The sequence below is a fragment of the Pelodiscus sinensis genome, chromosome 5, assembly GCF_049634645.1.
Source record: "Pelodiscus sinensis isolate JC-2024 chromosome 5, ASM4963464v1, whole genome shotgun sequence".
NCBI lineage: Eukaryota > Metazoa > Chordata > Testudines > Trionychidae > Pelodiscus > Pelodiscus sinensis.
In genome coordinates this window covers 15247564-15264353 of record NC_134715.1, presented here as the reverse complement: position 1 = coordinate 15264353, position 16790 = coordinate 15247564, and the positions used below count along the sequence as shown (strand labels likewise).

At 45.2% G+C, this 16790-nt stretch overlaps 1 protein-coding gene across 10 annotated transcripts in view; it reads right to left on the bottom strand.

Annotated features, from left to right (window-relative positions):
* The window catches only part of LOC102463931 (putative E3 ubiquitin-protein ligase HERC3), a 114534-nt gene that overhangs the window by 75856 nt on the left and 21888 nt on the right, over positions 1 to 16790 (bottom strand). For 9 of the 10 annotated variants that reach the window (XR_012904022.1, XM_075929572.1, XM_075929569.1 and 6 more), the window contains 2 exons: positions 3696 to 3855; positions 357 to 433 (listed from right to left, as the gene is read on the bottom strand). Coding sequence is in view for 9 of the 10 variants with exons in the window: in XM_075929572.1 (XP_075785687.1) it covers positions 357 to 433; positions 3696 to 3855 (237 nt within the window). In the remaining variant the exon portion in view is untranslated. Of the gene's footprint in view, positions 1 to 356; positions 434 to 3128; positions 3239 to 3695; positions 3856 to 16790 lie in introns of those variants that run through there. The other variant, XM_075929574.1, reaches the window with a different exon arrangement.

Sequence of the window (16790 nt, the reverse complement as noted above, 5' to 3'; positions counted from 1 at the left end):
GCATGCTGAAGAACACCACCCAAGAATGCTTTTCTTAATGACTCTAATCATGCACTTCTTTTAACACAAAGACTGAAACACTTGAAAAAAATCCCATCTGCCACAGATAGGCATCCAGTGTGCGGAAATCAATGTTTTTCTTGATGACCAGAATTGTCTTATTTCCTTGGGCTCCCTCTCTGCTTGTGGTATCCAGTGGTTTTCCATAGTCTTCTACTTGGATTGCAAGCTCTTTGAGCCAGCCTGTCTCTGTTATATAAGCATGCAGAGCTTGACACAATGGGGTCCTGGCCTCTAAGCATTATCACAACACAAGGAAGATTATCTTTAACAACATAGATTGAATGTTACAGTACCAGCCGCAAGAGCTAAGCAATGCCAGTTGCCACAGGAAACCTGCAGTATCATCTGTTGGTTCAAGTTCTTTATTAACCTAAAGAGGAAAGGTTATTTTAAAAAGCAACCATATACACGCAATGTTATTAGAGCTATGGTGGGCAACCTGCAGCCTAGGAGGCACGTGTGGCCCACTTGGGGCTCCACCTGCAGACCCCTTGGTTGTCCCCCTACCCCACATGCCTCTCGCACACTGGGGCACTAGAACCCCTCATTTCCTGCACCTTCCTGCTCCCTCTCAGCAGGATGCTCCATCCCCACTCCTCCCCCCCTCTCTCAGAGCTGTAATGCTGTGAATCAGCTGTTCGTCATGCTCCAGCTCTGGAAAGGAAGGGGAGGAACGAGGATGGGTCACGAATCAGGAGATCCGTGCACTCAAAGTGCTGGGAGGGAAGAGGAAGAGCAGGTAAGTGAAGGGCTTCAGTGCCCCAGTACACAAGGGCCACAGGTGAACCCCAGTGGCTGCTGTGGCCCACTGAGGTGAAGGAGGGCCACTCATATGGCCCATTTGTGGCTGCCGATCTCTGTATTAGAGTCCATCAATTGTGTTTATTCTAAACCAAAACTCGTACTTTACCTGCAACATCTGTTTCCCCCTGAAGTGATGATATATAATCCTAATTCTGAGAGTACAATTACACCCATTCCTGTTACAAGCAGTGGAGTGACTAAAAACATGCCTGGGACAGCTGAGTAACATCATAGACTTCAAAAAGAACGGATACTCTAGTAGCACCTTAAAAGCTAACAAAACATGTAGATGGTATCATGAGCTTTTGTGGGCACAACCCAAATGGGTTGTGCCCACGAAAGCTCATGATACTATCTACATGTTTTGTTAGTCTTTAAGGTGCTACTAGATTATCCGTTGTTTTTTAAATTTTTCCAGTTACACACTAAATCGGCTACCCCTCTGAAGCTTTTGATTATAGACATCAAATAGCTTTGGGTATGTCTACACTGCCACTCTAGTCCGAACTAGGGTGGCTAATGTAGGCATTTGAACTTGCAAATGAATCCTGGGATTTAAATATCCCGGGCTTTATTTGCTTGTTCCCGGGGACCGCCTTTTATAAATGCCCCGTAGTTCAAACTCCCTGCCCGATTTGAACTACTGTTACTCCTCACAAGGAGATTTAATTTGAACTACCTAGTCTGTGCCGTGTGTAGCCACGGGCAGGGAGTTCGAACTACTGGGCATTTAAAAATGGCGGCGCCCGGGAATATGCAAATAAAGACCGGGATATTTAAATCCCAGGCTTCATTTGCAAGTTCGAATGCCTACATTAGCCACCCTAGTTCGAACTAGGGTGGCAGTGTAGACATACCCTTAATACAGCCATGCAACCTTTTTCAGTACAGCTGAGGTCTATCATTTGTAAATTGCTTAGAATAGGTATGTCACCACGTCTGGTGTTTGCTAATGTCAATATGTGGGATATGCTATCCTAAGGTCTTGCATGGAGAGTGGTATAAGGCTCTTAAGGAGCAGTTATTCCTCCGAAACACTCAGAAAATGACATCGGGGGGGATTTCATGTTTGCTTAAACGATTTCTATACAACGCTGCTCAATTCATAAGAGATGTTTTCCAAGAAGAGTCAATCTGACATCTGCGAGCCAAGGTGAATTCCTTCAGATCCTGCATCATTACGATTCTGAAACTGGAACATCATTAACAGCTCTGTGGCATTTTAAGTTTAGTCTTTAAGGTGCTACATGACTCCTTGTTGTTTGGTTGCAACAGACTAACACAGCTACCCCTCTAAAATCTGTTAACAGTCCAGCTCATGATGCACAACCCAGGAGAGCTTTCAAAATTGCTCTTCCCTCTTGTACTGTTTCTGCGGGGCTACCAGGAACAAGTCAGAGAGAGAGCATATATCTGCCCCTGAAGTAAGGAGATATGACTCAATATGTACAGGGACAAGATAGCTCAATTAAGGTGATGTTTTTCATCATTTTAAAGACAGTAACAAGTTTATTATGCATTTATAGACTTTCAGCACTCTGGAATTATAGAAACAAATCAGATTAAACAAATGCCAACAACATCAGCACTATCTAAAGATTTCTGAGCAATAGACAGTTTTGTAGCTTCCTTATTAAACTGTGGTATCCCATAAATTCAACTAATAACATGAATGAATAGGCAATGTTGCATGAACGGTCCAAAATCACAGTGCTCATTATACATCCAAGTTTACTTCTCTAATTTTGGAAGACCGATCCCATAGTAAAAGAATTTTTAGGGAGTAAGAGATTAGTTGGGTGCCAATTAACATTTCCATTGCATCCTAACTCCCACCACTTCTCATACAAAGTTCTAAAACATTATATCATCAGAAAAAAAATGTATCTGCTAATTCATGCCCCTTTTTTTGTCTTGAGAAATCAGAATCTGTGATAGTGTATTAATTGGACTGTGCAGGAGAACTTAAAAAAACCCTCATCTGTGAACCAAAAGGAATGAATGACTTACAAGGACCTTTACTTTTAGTTTTTATTTTACTTAAAATTTCCCAGGAATGTATTGGTTTATATTACAAAACAAAACAAAAACAAAAACAAAAACAAAAACAAAAACCAAAACCAAAACCAAAACCAAAACCAAAACCAAAACCAAAAACACACAGTATAAAAAAAATCAACTTCTATTTCCAGGGTCCCAATTAGTAGGGAAGGATGGGAGGACAGAAAAAAGGCAATGGACAAAATAGAAGTATTTCTCACCTGGAAGGCGAGAGGGTGGCTCAGTAACAAGGCAGTCCATGTTACAGAGATGCCATCTCTCCTATGGGAGAAAGAAACTGGATGCAGGGAGTTCCAGCTCTTCTTTTATGAGTACCTGAGCACAGATATATACATGTGCATGGGTATCTTCCATTACACTGCCTCATTTTGAAAGTTTTACATTTATACTTACACTACATTATTATTCAGATAAATAATGTAATGGATTCGATTTTTTAAGCACTCTGAATTTTCATGTACTTGAGTGGTCCAAAATTAATTGGTGGGGGGGGGGGGGGGAACAGGGAGAAATCAGTGAAACTCAAATAAGAGCTTTTATAGAACCTGAGTTTTTTTTTCTTTGTAAAAACCAAAACCAAAGGGCCTTGTTAACTTGACAAGCAGAATATGGATAGAGAGAAAAGTTCTCCCTTTATTACTCTTAAAAGAAAGAGAACCCACTGAAGTTAATGAAGAGACTTGCCCAGTCCCAGGAAGAAGAACTAGAAGATCTCACTTTATCCATTACATATAAAAACTTTAGCATTTGGTTTCTGTAAACCTTACCTTGGTACTGCCACAAAATGTTCTGTAGTAGTGATCCCCAGTTGTCCATCACTACCTGCGCCCCATGAAAAGATCTGGCCCTGGTCACTGAGTGCCACACAATGAGACTCTCCACAGGCAACATGGACTATGTGCTGATCTGCCAATGCTCCAATTTGCTCTGAGGAAGACAGGAAACCCACTAAGCAACAGGGCATTTCTTATATTTATGCGTGGACATTATAGCCGTGTACATATACCATATATACTTGGGTGTAAAGAAGAAGTATGTTTGTATAGGATCTAGCACACTGAAATCCCAGGTTTGATTGGGAAACGCAATACATACAATTATAATACAAACAATTAAACAAAAACTGAATGACACCTTTTGTTTGAGATGCTTACTTGGCCCCCCCTCAACAACCATGGTAACAGACCACCTCACAACCATTTGTGTATTTCTCTTGCAATGCTTCACAGACATGCTGGATTTATGACCAATATAGATTTAAAAACCCAAGACGCACACGGCAGCAAAGAGAAACAGATTATTAGGAGAACTCATTGACTAGCAACTTTCACTGTGACATGTTTTACCCAATTTTCCTGGGAGCACAGTACAAAGCATGTCAGGCTTTCTTGAAAGTCTGGCCAAGACTGTGACTACCGAAATTCCTGAAAGTCTGGGCTGATGTAATGTGCAACTAATGTGCATCAAAGCACATGTAATTAAGGTACAGATGTAGGACAAGTATTTAGGGTGCTAATAAAGTGGGTTATTCATGAATGGAAGGACTTTCCCGGTCTGACATTTTCTCTCAGTTCTCTTGTGAGGAATCGGTGAGTGGCCCTCAAATTCCTCTGTCTTCTCCTTCCCTGCTTCATCGATCTTCCTAATGCTAGCTCCACCACTCAACTCTCTGTCCTACTTGTCTCTTGGTGCAGTATCCATCTTACCAAAGCTGAAGTGCTAGAATATCACGTAGTACCTAGACTATACATCAATAAACCCAATTAAATTATTACAAAATTACAACACGATTAGACAGTCGGTCTTATACCAGGTCCGTGTTCTGTCTATACAGAATACTAATGCTTGACGTATGTCGAGTGTATGGAGTAGCAAGTCTCAAGTCGAAGCATGTGGCTTCGGGTAAAAAACGGGTAAAATGATGGGTTCCTTTATATGAAATTGTGTTGCGATCTTAGGGATAAAGGCTGGATGGGTACGTAATGTGACTGAGTCCTTGGTGAAAACTGTGAAGGGTGGTGTTGCCATTAATGCTGCCAGTTTGCTCACGCTACGGGCGGACGTAACAGCCAACAAGAATATCATCTTTGTGTTGAGCATCGATAACGACGTGGTGGCTAGTGGCTCAAAGGGTAGGTACGTTAATGTGTCAAGGACCAAATCCAAGCTCCAAGTAGGAGGGATGAGTCTTCGTGGGGGTTTAAGATTAGCTATTTCCTTATGCACTCTTTTGGTCATGGGATGAGCAGAGACTGAATGGCCTTCAGTGGTGGTATGAAAGGTGGTGATTGCTGAGAGGTGAACTCTCAGCATAAAAATCGAAAGGCCCGCCTGGTGTAGGGAAAGGATATAATCAAGAATCTCATGTATTGGCGCAGAGTGTGGTTGGATGCCAGTTCTCTCACACCAAGCAACAAACCTCCTCCATTTTGCCAGGTAAGTTTTTCTTTTCGTTTGTCTTCTACTGTTCAACAGTACTGTCTTTACAGCCTCTGAACAGAGTTGCTCCTCTACCCTGAACCAGCTATGAGCCACGCTATCAGATGGTCTGGGGTGTAGCAGAGACCCCTGCTTCTGGAAGGAGTGGCAAGGGACATGGTGGTAACAGGGACATCCTGTGGAGGAACGGGTACCACGGTTGTCTTGCCCAGGCTGATGCTAGGAATATGACCCGGGCTGAATCTTCCTTGATTTTTTGGATTACTCTCGGAATAAGTACCGTTGGTGGGAACGCATAGAGCGGAGGCACTCCCCAGCGGATTAGCAGTGCATCTCCAAGGGAGCCTTTGCCCATGCCTCCTCTGGAGCAGTAAAGGTGACACTTCTTGTTTCTGTAGGTCGCGAAGAGGTCTATTTGCAGTGATCCCCAAGCTCAGAAGATGTTGTCCAAGACATCGGGGTCGATTTCCCACTCGTGATCCTGAGGGAAACATCTGCTCAGAGCATCCACCATGACATTACTCATGCCTAGTAAGTAGGATACTACCAGAATGGTACAGTTTCTTATGTACCAGTTCCATAAGTGGACTGCCTGTGCGCAAAGTAATCGGGATCGTGCTCCTCCTTGTCAATTGACATAATACATAGTTGCTATGTTGTCTGTAAGCACTCAGACGGTTGTACCAGTTATATGTGTGCAGAAGTGTTTGCAAGCAAGGAATACAGCTTTTAGCTCTAGGAGGTGGATATGAGAAACTGCCTCCGCCGCCGACCATCTGCCCTGCACGGACATACCATCGATGTGTGCCCCCCAGTCCAAAAGGGAGGTGTCTGTAGTCCACTGGGTCGATGGCTGCTGACATTTGAATGGAACCCCTGCTAGCAGATTTTTGGGGTTTAACCGCCAACTCAAGGATCTGCGAACTAGAGGAGTTGGGGTTATCACTTTGTGTGTGGAGTGCTTTGTTGGAATATACACCGATGCCAACAAGTGTTAGAGACAGCAAAAATGAAGTCTCGCATGTTGGACCACGAAGGTGGTGGCCACCATATGCCCCATGAGGCAGAGACAGGTAAGTATGGTGACTGTAGGGGCATGGATGACTACTGTGGCCAGCTCGTATAGAACTTGGAAGCGCTCTTGAGGTAAGTACGCATGGGCTGTGGTGGAATCCAGACATGCACCTATGAAATTTATAGTCTGCGTAGGATCTGGAGATGACTTTTGCTCATTGATTATGAGCCCAAGCAATAGAAATGTCTGCCTGGTTAGTGCCACCATGCGTAGGACCTTTTGTCTCAACCTGCCTTTTATAAGGCAGTCGTCTAAATATGGAAATATGATCACGACTCTGAGCCGCAGGTGAGCTGCTACTACTGCCAGGGTTTCTGAAAACAACCTGGGAGCAGATGCAAGTCCAAACGGTAGGACCCGATATTGGAAATGATCATCGCTGATAGTGTAACGGGGAAAACGTCCGTGAGCTGGATGTATCGCTATATGAAAATACACATCTTGCAAGTCAAGGGCTGCAAACCAATCGTCCTTCTCTAGTGATGGTATTATCAAGGGTCACCATCTTGAACCTTGACGGCGGAGGTATTTATTTAACTTCCTGAGGTCGAGGATGGGTCTCCATCCTCTGGTCTTCTTCTCTGTGAGAAAATACCATGAACAAAAGCCCCTTCCTCTGAACTGAGAAGGAACGGGCTCTATGGCCCCTATGGAGAGCAAATGATAAGCCTCTTCTTTCAACTGGGTCCTGTGAGATGGGTCCCTGAAAAGGGATGGGGTTGGTGGATTTTGGCATCTAGTGTTGTCTTGTACTGTGGTGTCTTGGCCCATTGTTGTACTGCATCTACCACCAGTGAGTTCGGCTGCGGACGGTTGAAGAGGAATTCTAAATTCTTGAAAGGGACAAAATATCTCCTGTCCGCTCTCCTGCAGGTTGGTGGTACTGAAGCCGGTGTCTGCCAGATGATGTCTGCTGCTTCCATAATGGCTTCATCAATAGGGATGGCCACTTTCGCTCTCTGTCTTGGATGCAAATTTTTCAGCAGTCGATGCTGTTTCGTTTTTGCTTCTGTTATCTGGATTTCTTGGGACTGAGCCACCCACTTGAAGAGGTCTTGGAACTGCTTAAAATCATCTGGTAGGGACATGTCCCATGAGAAAACCGCCTCGTGTGTTGAAGAGGGTGAATGGTCAGGAACTGGATTTTCAGACAGATGGTTGTCAGCTTCAGACAATTGTCCATCTTCCAGGTCTGACTGCTGTGTTGTGTCCCCCGGACTGCGTATTGGAGAAGTCAGGCTACAGTCACGGTGCTGCTGTGGCAGAGAGTGCCCTGCTGTAGAGAATAGAAGCTCCGTCTGCATCCAGGGACAGTTGAGAGGAACGGTCAGGTAAGCTGGGTGCGCGCAAAGATCAAAGAGCGTGAACGGCGCGTGCTGCACAGTGTGCAGGAGCGATCCGCCTGCAAACAGCTAAGCAAACAGCCTCTGAGCTGCGGCACCAGGATGAGCCCGACACCATGAGCGGAGCACCCAAGGGGACCACTCAAAGAAGATGGTATGGTTACTGTAGAGAATGATCTCGATAGGAGTGCCAAGAAGTCACTGATCCCTATGGGGCTGAATGGCATAATGAAAATCATCTCTGCTGCCCACTACCATAGTGTGTGTGGTGACAGCAGCGTAGGAGAGTGGGGAGCCCTTTCTGGCAAGTGCCTGTGCATGTTGGCATGAGACAACACAGGGGAGCGTGGTGAACAGGCTCCTTGTATCCGAGATGTGTCAGCTTGTAAATGACACGTCTTTTGCAACGCTTTCTTATACTCCAGTGCCGGAGTGCATTTGTGTTCAGGCTACCCAGGAATGGCTTGTTCAGGCAGTGCAGAGGTGCCTGTGGGAGCCGGCGGTGTTGGCATATCAGGCTTTGTCGGTGCCATTGCATTAGTGGCACTAGCCAGTGCCAAGCGCTTAGGCTCTCTGACTGAGCTCTCCTGCCTAATGTGGTCTTATGTTTCTCCACAGTGCTGGAGACTGACAGCACCAGGAACAGGAGGCTTGGGACAGTGCTGGCAATGAGCGTGCCGGGGAAGCCCGTGAAACTTGAGAGCCTCTATGGGGTAGTAAGGCAACCCTGTCAATGGGCTTTTGCAGCCCCCGTATCTCCTCAGACTTACTCCCTGATGATTGTAGGGATTTCTCCCAGAGGAGATTTTTGAGCTGCATTTCACGGTCTTTTCTGGCTTTGGCTGTCATGTTTAGACAATGTGGGCACTTAAACACTGCATGAGTCTCTCCAAGGCACTTAATGCAGGATGCATGTTCATCTGAAATAGACATTGAGTTCTAGCATAAGTCACATTTCTTAAAGCCGGGAGAGCTTTACGAAGAAAAAAGCCCCGGCAGCTGCTTTTTTTTTTTTTTTTTTTTTTAAATAAACGTTGAAAAGTATTGTTGACTGACTAAAACTATGAATTATTACTAAACTAACTATGCTATTCATTGGTTTCCTGTAAAAAAAGAAGAGCTCTGACTCCATCTTTAGCTAAGAATGGTTGAAAAGGAACTGAGGGAGGATCACACCACATGCGCACTCAACCAACGGCAGCACCAAGAGACACGGAGTCCGCAGACATGGCGCAAGGGGCACTGCTGACCAAAAAATCTCTGATCAGCGGTGCAAGAACACACTGACACCTAAGTGGAGCACCCACAGGGACACCACTCGATGGAGAAGCCACCCATTATTTTGAAATTATTTTGAAATAACAGGCGTGCTGTTAAGACACGGACAACACTATTTTGGGATAATGGAGGTTATCCCAAAATGGCACTGCTGTGTAGACACACCTCCAGTGTTTACAAACTAATAATGATTTCCTTGCCTTATTAAATAGCAATAGACTTATTAGCCTAAAAGAGGGAGAAGGGTGTCCATTTAATTTTATTCTAAGCATGTTTTAGTCCATGCTATCAATGTTTCTTCACTTTCCCCATTTACTTACCTTCTCTCCCAACCCCATCCTAAAAGACAACAAGGCTCTTGTTATCCTTCCAAATAACTAAATCATGGCATATGTTCTTCTGAACACCACTGTCAGTGAAGGCTTTTAGACAGCATGCTCTTTGGAACATAGCTCCCTATACGACTGTACAGTGCTTGGAACAACAGGGCCACCGATCTTGACTCGGGTCACTGGACATTAATATAGACTCTCTCTATATATATAAAAACAATTTCCTGGGGGACGACAGAGAGACATAATCTATGTCGCCCTGCCCCCAGCCCATATTTAGCTCCAGGCAGCTCCTCTGGCCTCCACGGCGGGGGGGGAGGGGGGGATCATCTTAGGCTGCCACTACCAACTCCTTTCCCCATTCCCTGGCCCAAGCTGCCTTCAGCACTGACTGGCCTCTTCCCCTGCAGCACCACCAGCCTCCCGAGCCTGCCCCGTGGCTGCCTTCCCCACTGAGCAGCCTCTTCCTGCACAGCCCTACTGGCTGCAGCCCTTCCTCACACCATGCTACCAGCACCACTGGCTACCCAGGTCTGCCCCCTGGCTCTGGCTGCCTTCTGAACTGATCGGCCTCTTCCCTGATAGCCCTACCAACTGCAGCCTCTCAGCGGCCCTCTTTCTCCCCCTCCCTGTTGCTCTGGAGGCAGGAGCCACATGGCCACCTCCCTCCCTCCCAGGTGCCCCCCTCCAGTCTTTGCCAGTGACTGGGATAGGGAAGGGGTGAAAGATCTAGGCAGGAGGAAGGGTGCAGGAGCAGGCTGGTGGTAAGGTGTGGGGCCATGGGGGGAGGTGCAGGAGCAAAGGAGGATGCAGGAACAGGCTGGTAGTAGGGCACAAAGGCCTGGGGAGGATTGGCGAGCATAGCTGCCGGGCGGGGGGGGGGGGGGGGGGGGAGGAGGGGTTGGTGAGTGTAGCCAGCAGTGGACACAGTGACCTAGTACAACTAATTTCAGGAGCACACCACCCATTATAATAACCTTCTTTGTCTGCCCACATATGTACTACTGTTAACTGGTAATAGAACAGACCACTTTTTCTCTCAGCAATCCCCAATCTCACTGAGACTGCAATTCAATAAGGGTATGTCTACACTACCACCCTAGTTCACGTGAAACGAGGAGTAACGGTAGTTCGGAATAGGAAGCCTAGTCTGAACTACCTAGTCCGTGTAGCGCGGCATGGAGTCCGCACTAGCGGACATTTAAAAATGGCGGCGCCCGACGAGATGCAAATGAAGCCCGGGAAATTCAAATCCTGGGCTTCATTTGCAACTCCGGTTGCCTACATTACCACCCTAGTTCAAACTAGGGTGGTAGTGTAGACATACCCTAATATATTTGGACTTGATGAGGAGACTGACATTGCTAGGACGTTATCCAGGATGTAAGTGTAGGGGAGCCTGGACGGCCCTGCCTTGACCAAAACAACGCCTGCATTGGACTTAATGCTGCTGAACTCTGATGATAGGGAGGGCACTTCAGGTGAGTTCAAATTTGCAATTATACTACAGTAGCTAAATGTAATTGGGTTTAATCTTTTTTATCTGCCCTGAACAATTAGGACACAGTGGCAGCCAGTGCACCTACACAGTGAGAGATTCCCAGAAAAGTTTGTTAATGTGCCTGGAGATGGAGTGGGAATCCTACCTGACCATCTCTACAAAGCTCTCATTGAGATACCCTCTCAGAAGGTTTCTGGGGAGGGCTGCCTCATTCCGTCCTTTGTGGTGGGACATCTTACTTGACCATTCCATGTCAAGCCACCAATAAGCCAGAGCCGCTCCCGGACCTCGGCGTTTTAAAACTGCCGCCTGCGGAGAACCCGGCTCATGCTCTGCCACTCCTCCCTCCCTCCCCAGCCTGAGGTACGCTCAGGGTCTGCTTGCCCCCCCACTTGGGGTGCGCTTGGGCTCTGCTGCCCCACATGCACTGCTGCTCTCTCTCCCCTGTTCCCCTCCCCAGTCTCCCCCCCGGCAGAGTTTAATAGGGCGGGGATGGTCAGGGTTTCTACTCTTCCCTCCCCTTCCTGCCAGTGGGAAGCCTGGCCTGGAGCTGCAGCTGCGCTGGGTTCCCCGCTGCATGGAGGGGAGGGAACTGAGCTCTCCAAACCCTTCCCCTCCGCCCAAGGAACAAGAGCACGCTCCCTGGAGGCTTTCCCTGCTGCAGCAGGGTGCCAAGCCAGGTAACTGTCCCCCCTCATGCCCAGACCCCGCACCCAAACCCCCCTCCCAAGACCTCACATTCCCAGCTTGCTCTGACACCCTGCCCTAAGTCCCCTCCTACACCCTCCCTGCCCCAAGTCTGCCCTCTACCCTCCCTCCTGGTCCAGTGGTTTTTTTTTTGTTTTGCTCAACAAATTTTCCCGGGGGGCTGTTTGTTTGGTTTTTTTTGCTCGACCAAAAAATCCTTGGTGTTCGCCATAAAAAAAAAATTGTTTGGTGTTCCTCGTGTTTCTTAAACTTTTTAAGAAACACTGTGCTAGGCAATATGCCTCAACTGCCACCGCTACCCTGCCAGAAACTTTTCTCCCTGACTTTCACAGATATTATGGAGCACACAGAAAGCAGCAACATGAGAATACTGCTTCCGCCAAAGTCTAACCTAGTCAATAAAGTGCACCAGTGTCCATTTAAATGGCCAAAGGCATATTCCACCACCATTTTGTTTATCAGCCTGCAATTGAACTGCTCCTTACTGCTGTCTAGATTGCCTGTGCACGGCTTTATGAGTCATACAAACAAGGGGTAGGCTAGCTCTCCAAGAATAACTATTGGCATTTCAACATCTCCAATGGCAATTTTTTGAAGAGAGTAGATGAGCAGGTCATGCACCTTTCCTGACCACCCCATGCAGATATTGGTGAAACTGCCCTTGCGATCCACCAGTGCCTGCAACACCATCAAGAAGTATCCCTTGGTAAGGTGGTCTAGTGCCATCTATCACCCCACCACCATTAGGGAACCACATATCAGAAAAGCCATCCACTATATCCTGCACAGTCCCCAGAGTCACTATCCTTCCTAGCAGAAGACTATTGATTGCTCTGGCTACTTGGATCAAAGCAGCCCTTACTGTAGACTAACTCACTCTGAATTGATTCCCAACTGACCGGTAACTATCTGACATTGCATCTTTCCACAGGGCTATCACCATTTGCTTCTCAACTCTCAGAACAGGTCTATTGTGTTATTGCTGTGCTACGGGGGGAGGAGGGGAACAATTTACAAGCTTCAATGAAAGTGGCCTTACACCTGCAAAAATTTTGCAACCACTGGTCATTGTCCCATAGCTGTATAACTGTGCGGTCCCACAAGTCTGTGCCCGTTTCCCAGGACCCAAATTGGCATGTCACTGTGCCAACGTGCCCAAGTGCTTTTTGCATATGCCAATTGCACCATTCAATGGATTCCTGCACATCAGTGCCCGTGGTATCCTCACATTCTTCCTAATGGTGGTGGCTCCTGATAAGGCTCTGGCCAAACTACAGCATAAAGTGCAAGCTGTTTGCAATGTTTGCCACAGCTGTGTGCATCTGAGCAGGGTCCAGGCTTGCCTTACTATGGAAACTGGATGGATAACCAGGGGAAAAAAGAGCATGAAATGATTGTTTGCTGTTGCCTTCAAGCAGGGAGGGAGGAGATAAGTGCATCACAAGAGGCTGATGACACATACCTAGAACCACCTACAACAATGTTTGTGTGTCATGAGGCATTGGGAGTCTAACTCCAAATGGACAGCAGAAATTGTGGGATGGTTACCCACAGTGCATAAGCTGAAGGTAGCCATGGTAATGGGACTACGCTCCTTTGATATCATGTGCCTAGTGAGAACAAATACCTTCAACTTTGTAAAATCGGATGCTAAAAGTCAACCTCAATAAATTCAACCTAATTTTGTAATGCAGGTATGTCTCCTGAAACAACCAGCTGGGAGCCTTAAGGAGCTTTAAAAATCACTTTTACCATTCAGACTCTTGTATATGTTTAAAGGAATTGAGTTGTTTAGATGGAAGACACTTTCCTTTCTTTTTGTGTACAGCGCTCCTGAGCATCCCCAGCGATCTTTCATATAGCTAGCACTAAACCCTGGACAGGTGCGAGCCAAAATGCTGCTTTGAACAATTTAAAAAGCTGGAGAAATGCTGAGTATGTGTGGTTTGGGTGACATTTTAAAAAGCAATTAAATCTGAGATTATCTCAGATGGTGCAGTGGCTCAGTGGTCACAGTGAAGACATGATCTTGGGATCAATCCAAGGGCTTCGTATCCCATCCTCCCAATCCCACACTTCAGCCTTGACAAAATCCTTATGGAAAGCAGCATGATCTAGTGGATAGAAGGATTCAAGACAGCTGGTTCTATTCCCAGTGCTAACACTTCGACGACGTCTAGACTGCAAGCCTCTTTCGAAAGAGGCTTTTTCGAAAGATACTTTCAAAAAAGCCTCTTTCGAAAAAGAGCGTCTAGACTGCAAGCAGTACTTTCGAAAAAGCGAGCTGCTTTTTTGAAAGAGAGCACCCAGGCAGTCTGGATTCTCTCTTTCGAAAAAGCCCAGTTTGCATTCAAGAACGCCTTTTTTCGAAAGAGCGCTTTCAAAAAAAGGCGTTCTTCCTCGTGAAATGAGGAGTACTGCCGTTGAAAGAAAAGCCGCGTTCTTTCAATTTAATTTCGAAAGAACGCGACTGTAGTCTAGACACAGGTGAAGTTTTTTCGAAAAAAGGCTACTTTTTTCGAAAAAACCCTGCGGTCTAGACACAGCCTTTGTGTCTCCATTTTCCTCCCATCTTTGACACTCCTGTGTATTTAGATTGAAAATTTTTCTGTACAATCTCTTATGTCTCCATACAGTAACTTTGCACAGAAGCTCCAAACAAGACTGGGATACCATTATATACAACAGCAACACATCTGGGAAGAAATTTCTGGGAAGAAATATTTTTATCCAGTTGAGGAAAAAAAAAAAAAAAAAGACCCAAGTGGTTACTATGCCACACAAGTGTCTGAGTTTTACATTTTAGTCTGATTCTGGTGGGTTTTCAAAAGTCCCACTTAGGAACAGAAATACAATGGAAGTTGTTCTCCTAAGTGAATTAGGCACATCTGAAACCTGAGGCTCTATAAATAACAAATTGAAAAATAAGTTGTAGGACCAAAGGAATTACAATTAGACAAGGTTTCTCAACCATTTGCAAATATCTTTTTTTTATTTTATTTGGGCCATTCTCCCCCCAGCCCTCCTTTTACAAAAATGGGTAAGGCTCTTTGTTTTCACTTTATCTAATTTTCCCCGGGAATTTTATTACAACAACAACAGGTGAAAAACTGATGGGGAAAAAAACTACTAATACTTTTTCCGGGGTTCTGGGTAAATTTTAGAGATTATTTTGGTCAACAGAATGACCATGGAACAAAGTAGATTAATGCTCTGATAAATGGAATTCAATGACTTTTGATGCAGATCTAAAACAGAATTCAAAACACAATGCCACCTCCCAGTTTAAGAAAACAAAACATCCTAATTCCCAAATAAAGCTTTTCATTTGAATGAACAGTTTACTGTTTGAGTCTTAGAGCCATTAGCCATTAATAACTGGTCTACACCATTTTCAGCACATAATACTCAGCTTCATTCTTTTTCCTGCCTTTGTTTCTTTTTAAGTTTTGAATACTTCCTTATGTTCTGAAATGTATTGATATAGATTTTTGTTTTCTTCCCATTTTAGTTGGTCAGATATTTAAATCATATCTGCTAACAGTTTCAAATGTGTACATAGTGGGCATGAAATTTATCAGTATCTTCAGCTGCATATGCAAGTCACAGCTTGCATGCTACCCCAGAATCATAGGGTTGGAAGAGACTTCAGGTGGTCATAGATTCCAACTCCCTGCCCAAAACTGGACCAACCCCAACTAAATCATCCCAGCCAGGGCTTTATCAAGCTGGAACTTAAAAACCTCTACTACTGAAGATTCTACCACCTCTCTAGGCAACCCACTCCAGTGCTTCACCACCCTCCTAGTGAAATAGTTTTTCCCTAATATCCAACCTAGACCTCCCCCACTGCAACTTAAGACCATTGCTCCTTATGCTGTCCTCTGTCATTACTGAGAACAGCCCCTCTCCATCCTCTTTAGAACTTCCCCTTCAGGTAATTAAAGGCTGCTATCAAATCCCCCCACACTCTTCTCTTCTGTAGACTAAGTTAATCCAAATCCTTCAGCCTCTCTTCACAAGTCATGTGGCTCCAGCCCCCTACTCATTTTTGTTGTCCTCCACTGTACTTTCTCCAATGAGTCCACATCCTTTCTGTAATGGGGAGGGGAGGGAGGGGGGGAGGGAAGGAGGAAAGACCAGAATTGGACACAATACTCGAGATGTGGCCTCACCAGTGCCGAATAAAGGGAAATAATCACTGCTGGCAATGCTCCTCCTAACTCACCCTAATATGCTGTTAGCTTTGCCAGTTTGTTTATTGTATGCATCTTCTAGACTGTACAGAGCCTTGCTTTAACAGGCAACTTTGCATATATACACAAATTATATCACCACAATATACATAGCTCATGCCATTTTTTTCCTAATAAAACAAGTTATATTATAGACATAATTTGAATCAAACAAAACGAGGGTGAACATTAGAAAAAAAAACTAATACTTTTTGTATGACCTGGGATTTTTTTTAAATAAAAATTGGTTTAATTTGAAATCTAAAGGACTTACAAATGGACCATTTGGGTACTCAGATGAATCCAACAAAGGAAATTCTACTTTGGATAAAATGAGTCCTTTGATTCTGTTGTCTACTGTCCATAGGCAAGTAAACCTTTTAAAAAGCAGGTATTTCAATATCCACAGTTTTCAGAGCAGTATTTTTTCATTTCAGCATAGAAGAGCATTAGGAAGCATTACAATCCCCATGCACCAGTTGCGATGCATGCACACAAATTTGGCCCGGACACCCTACTGTCATGATGGAGTGGCATCATGTCCCCGTGAGACAGATCCCAAACCCACTCTGCCAAATTTGACTGAACGGGATTGCAATTCTGAGTGGGAAGGCTCAGCACATCCCCTAGAACAAGTACCTCCAGGGGGTACGAGAAACTTGTCAAGGGGGTACAAGGAATATTTAGTAAATAACTAGATGATCCTAATTGAAATAGTCCAAAAGTGGTAGTGTTAGTGAAAAAAGTTGTGGATTCTAGAGTCTAGAATTTATTTCCTTTAATATTGAATTGGAGTACAGGAAGGTTTACTAAAAGCCAAGGGGGTATGGGCACCGAAAAAGGTTGGGAACTCCTGCCTTAGAAGGTCTGAAAGGGAATGTTCCCTCTGCCACTCTCTCCCCACCCCAGTTAAGAACTGCTGCAACAGATGATCAGACCCAATATCCAAGC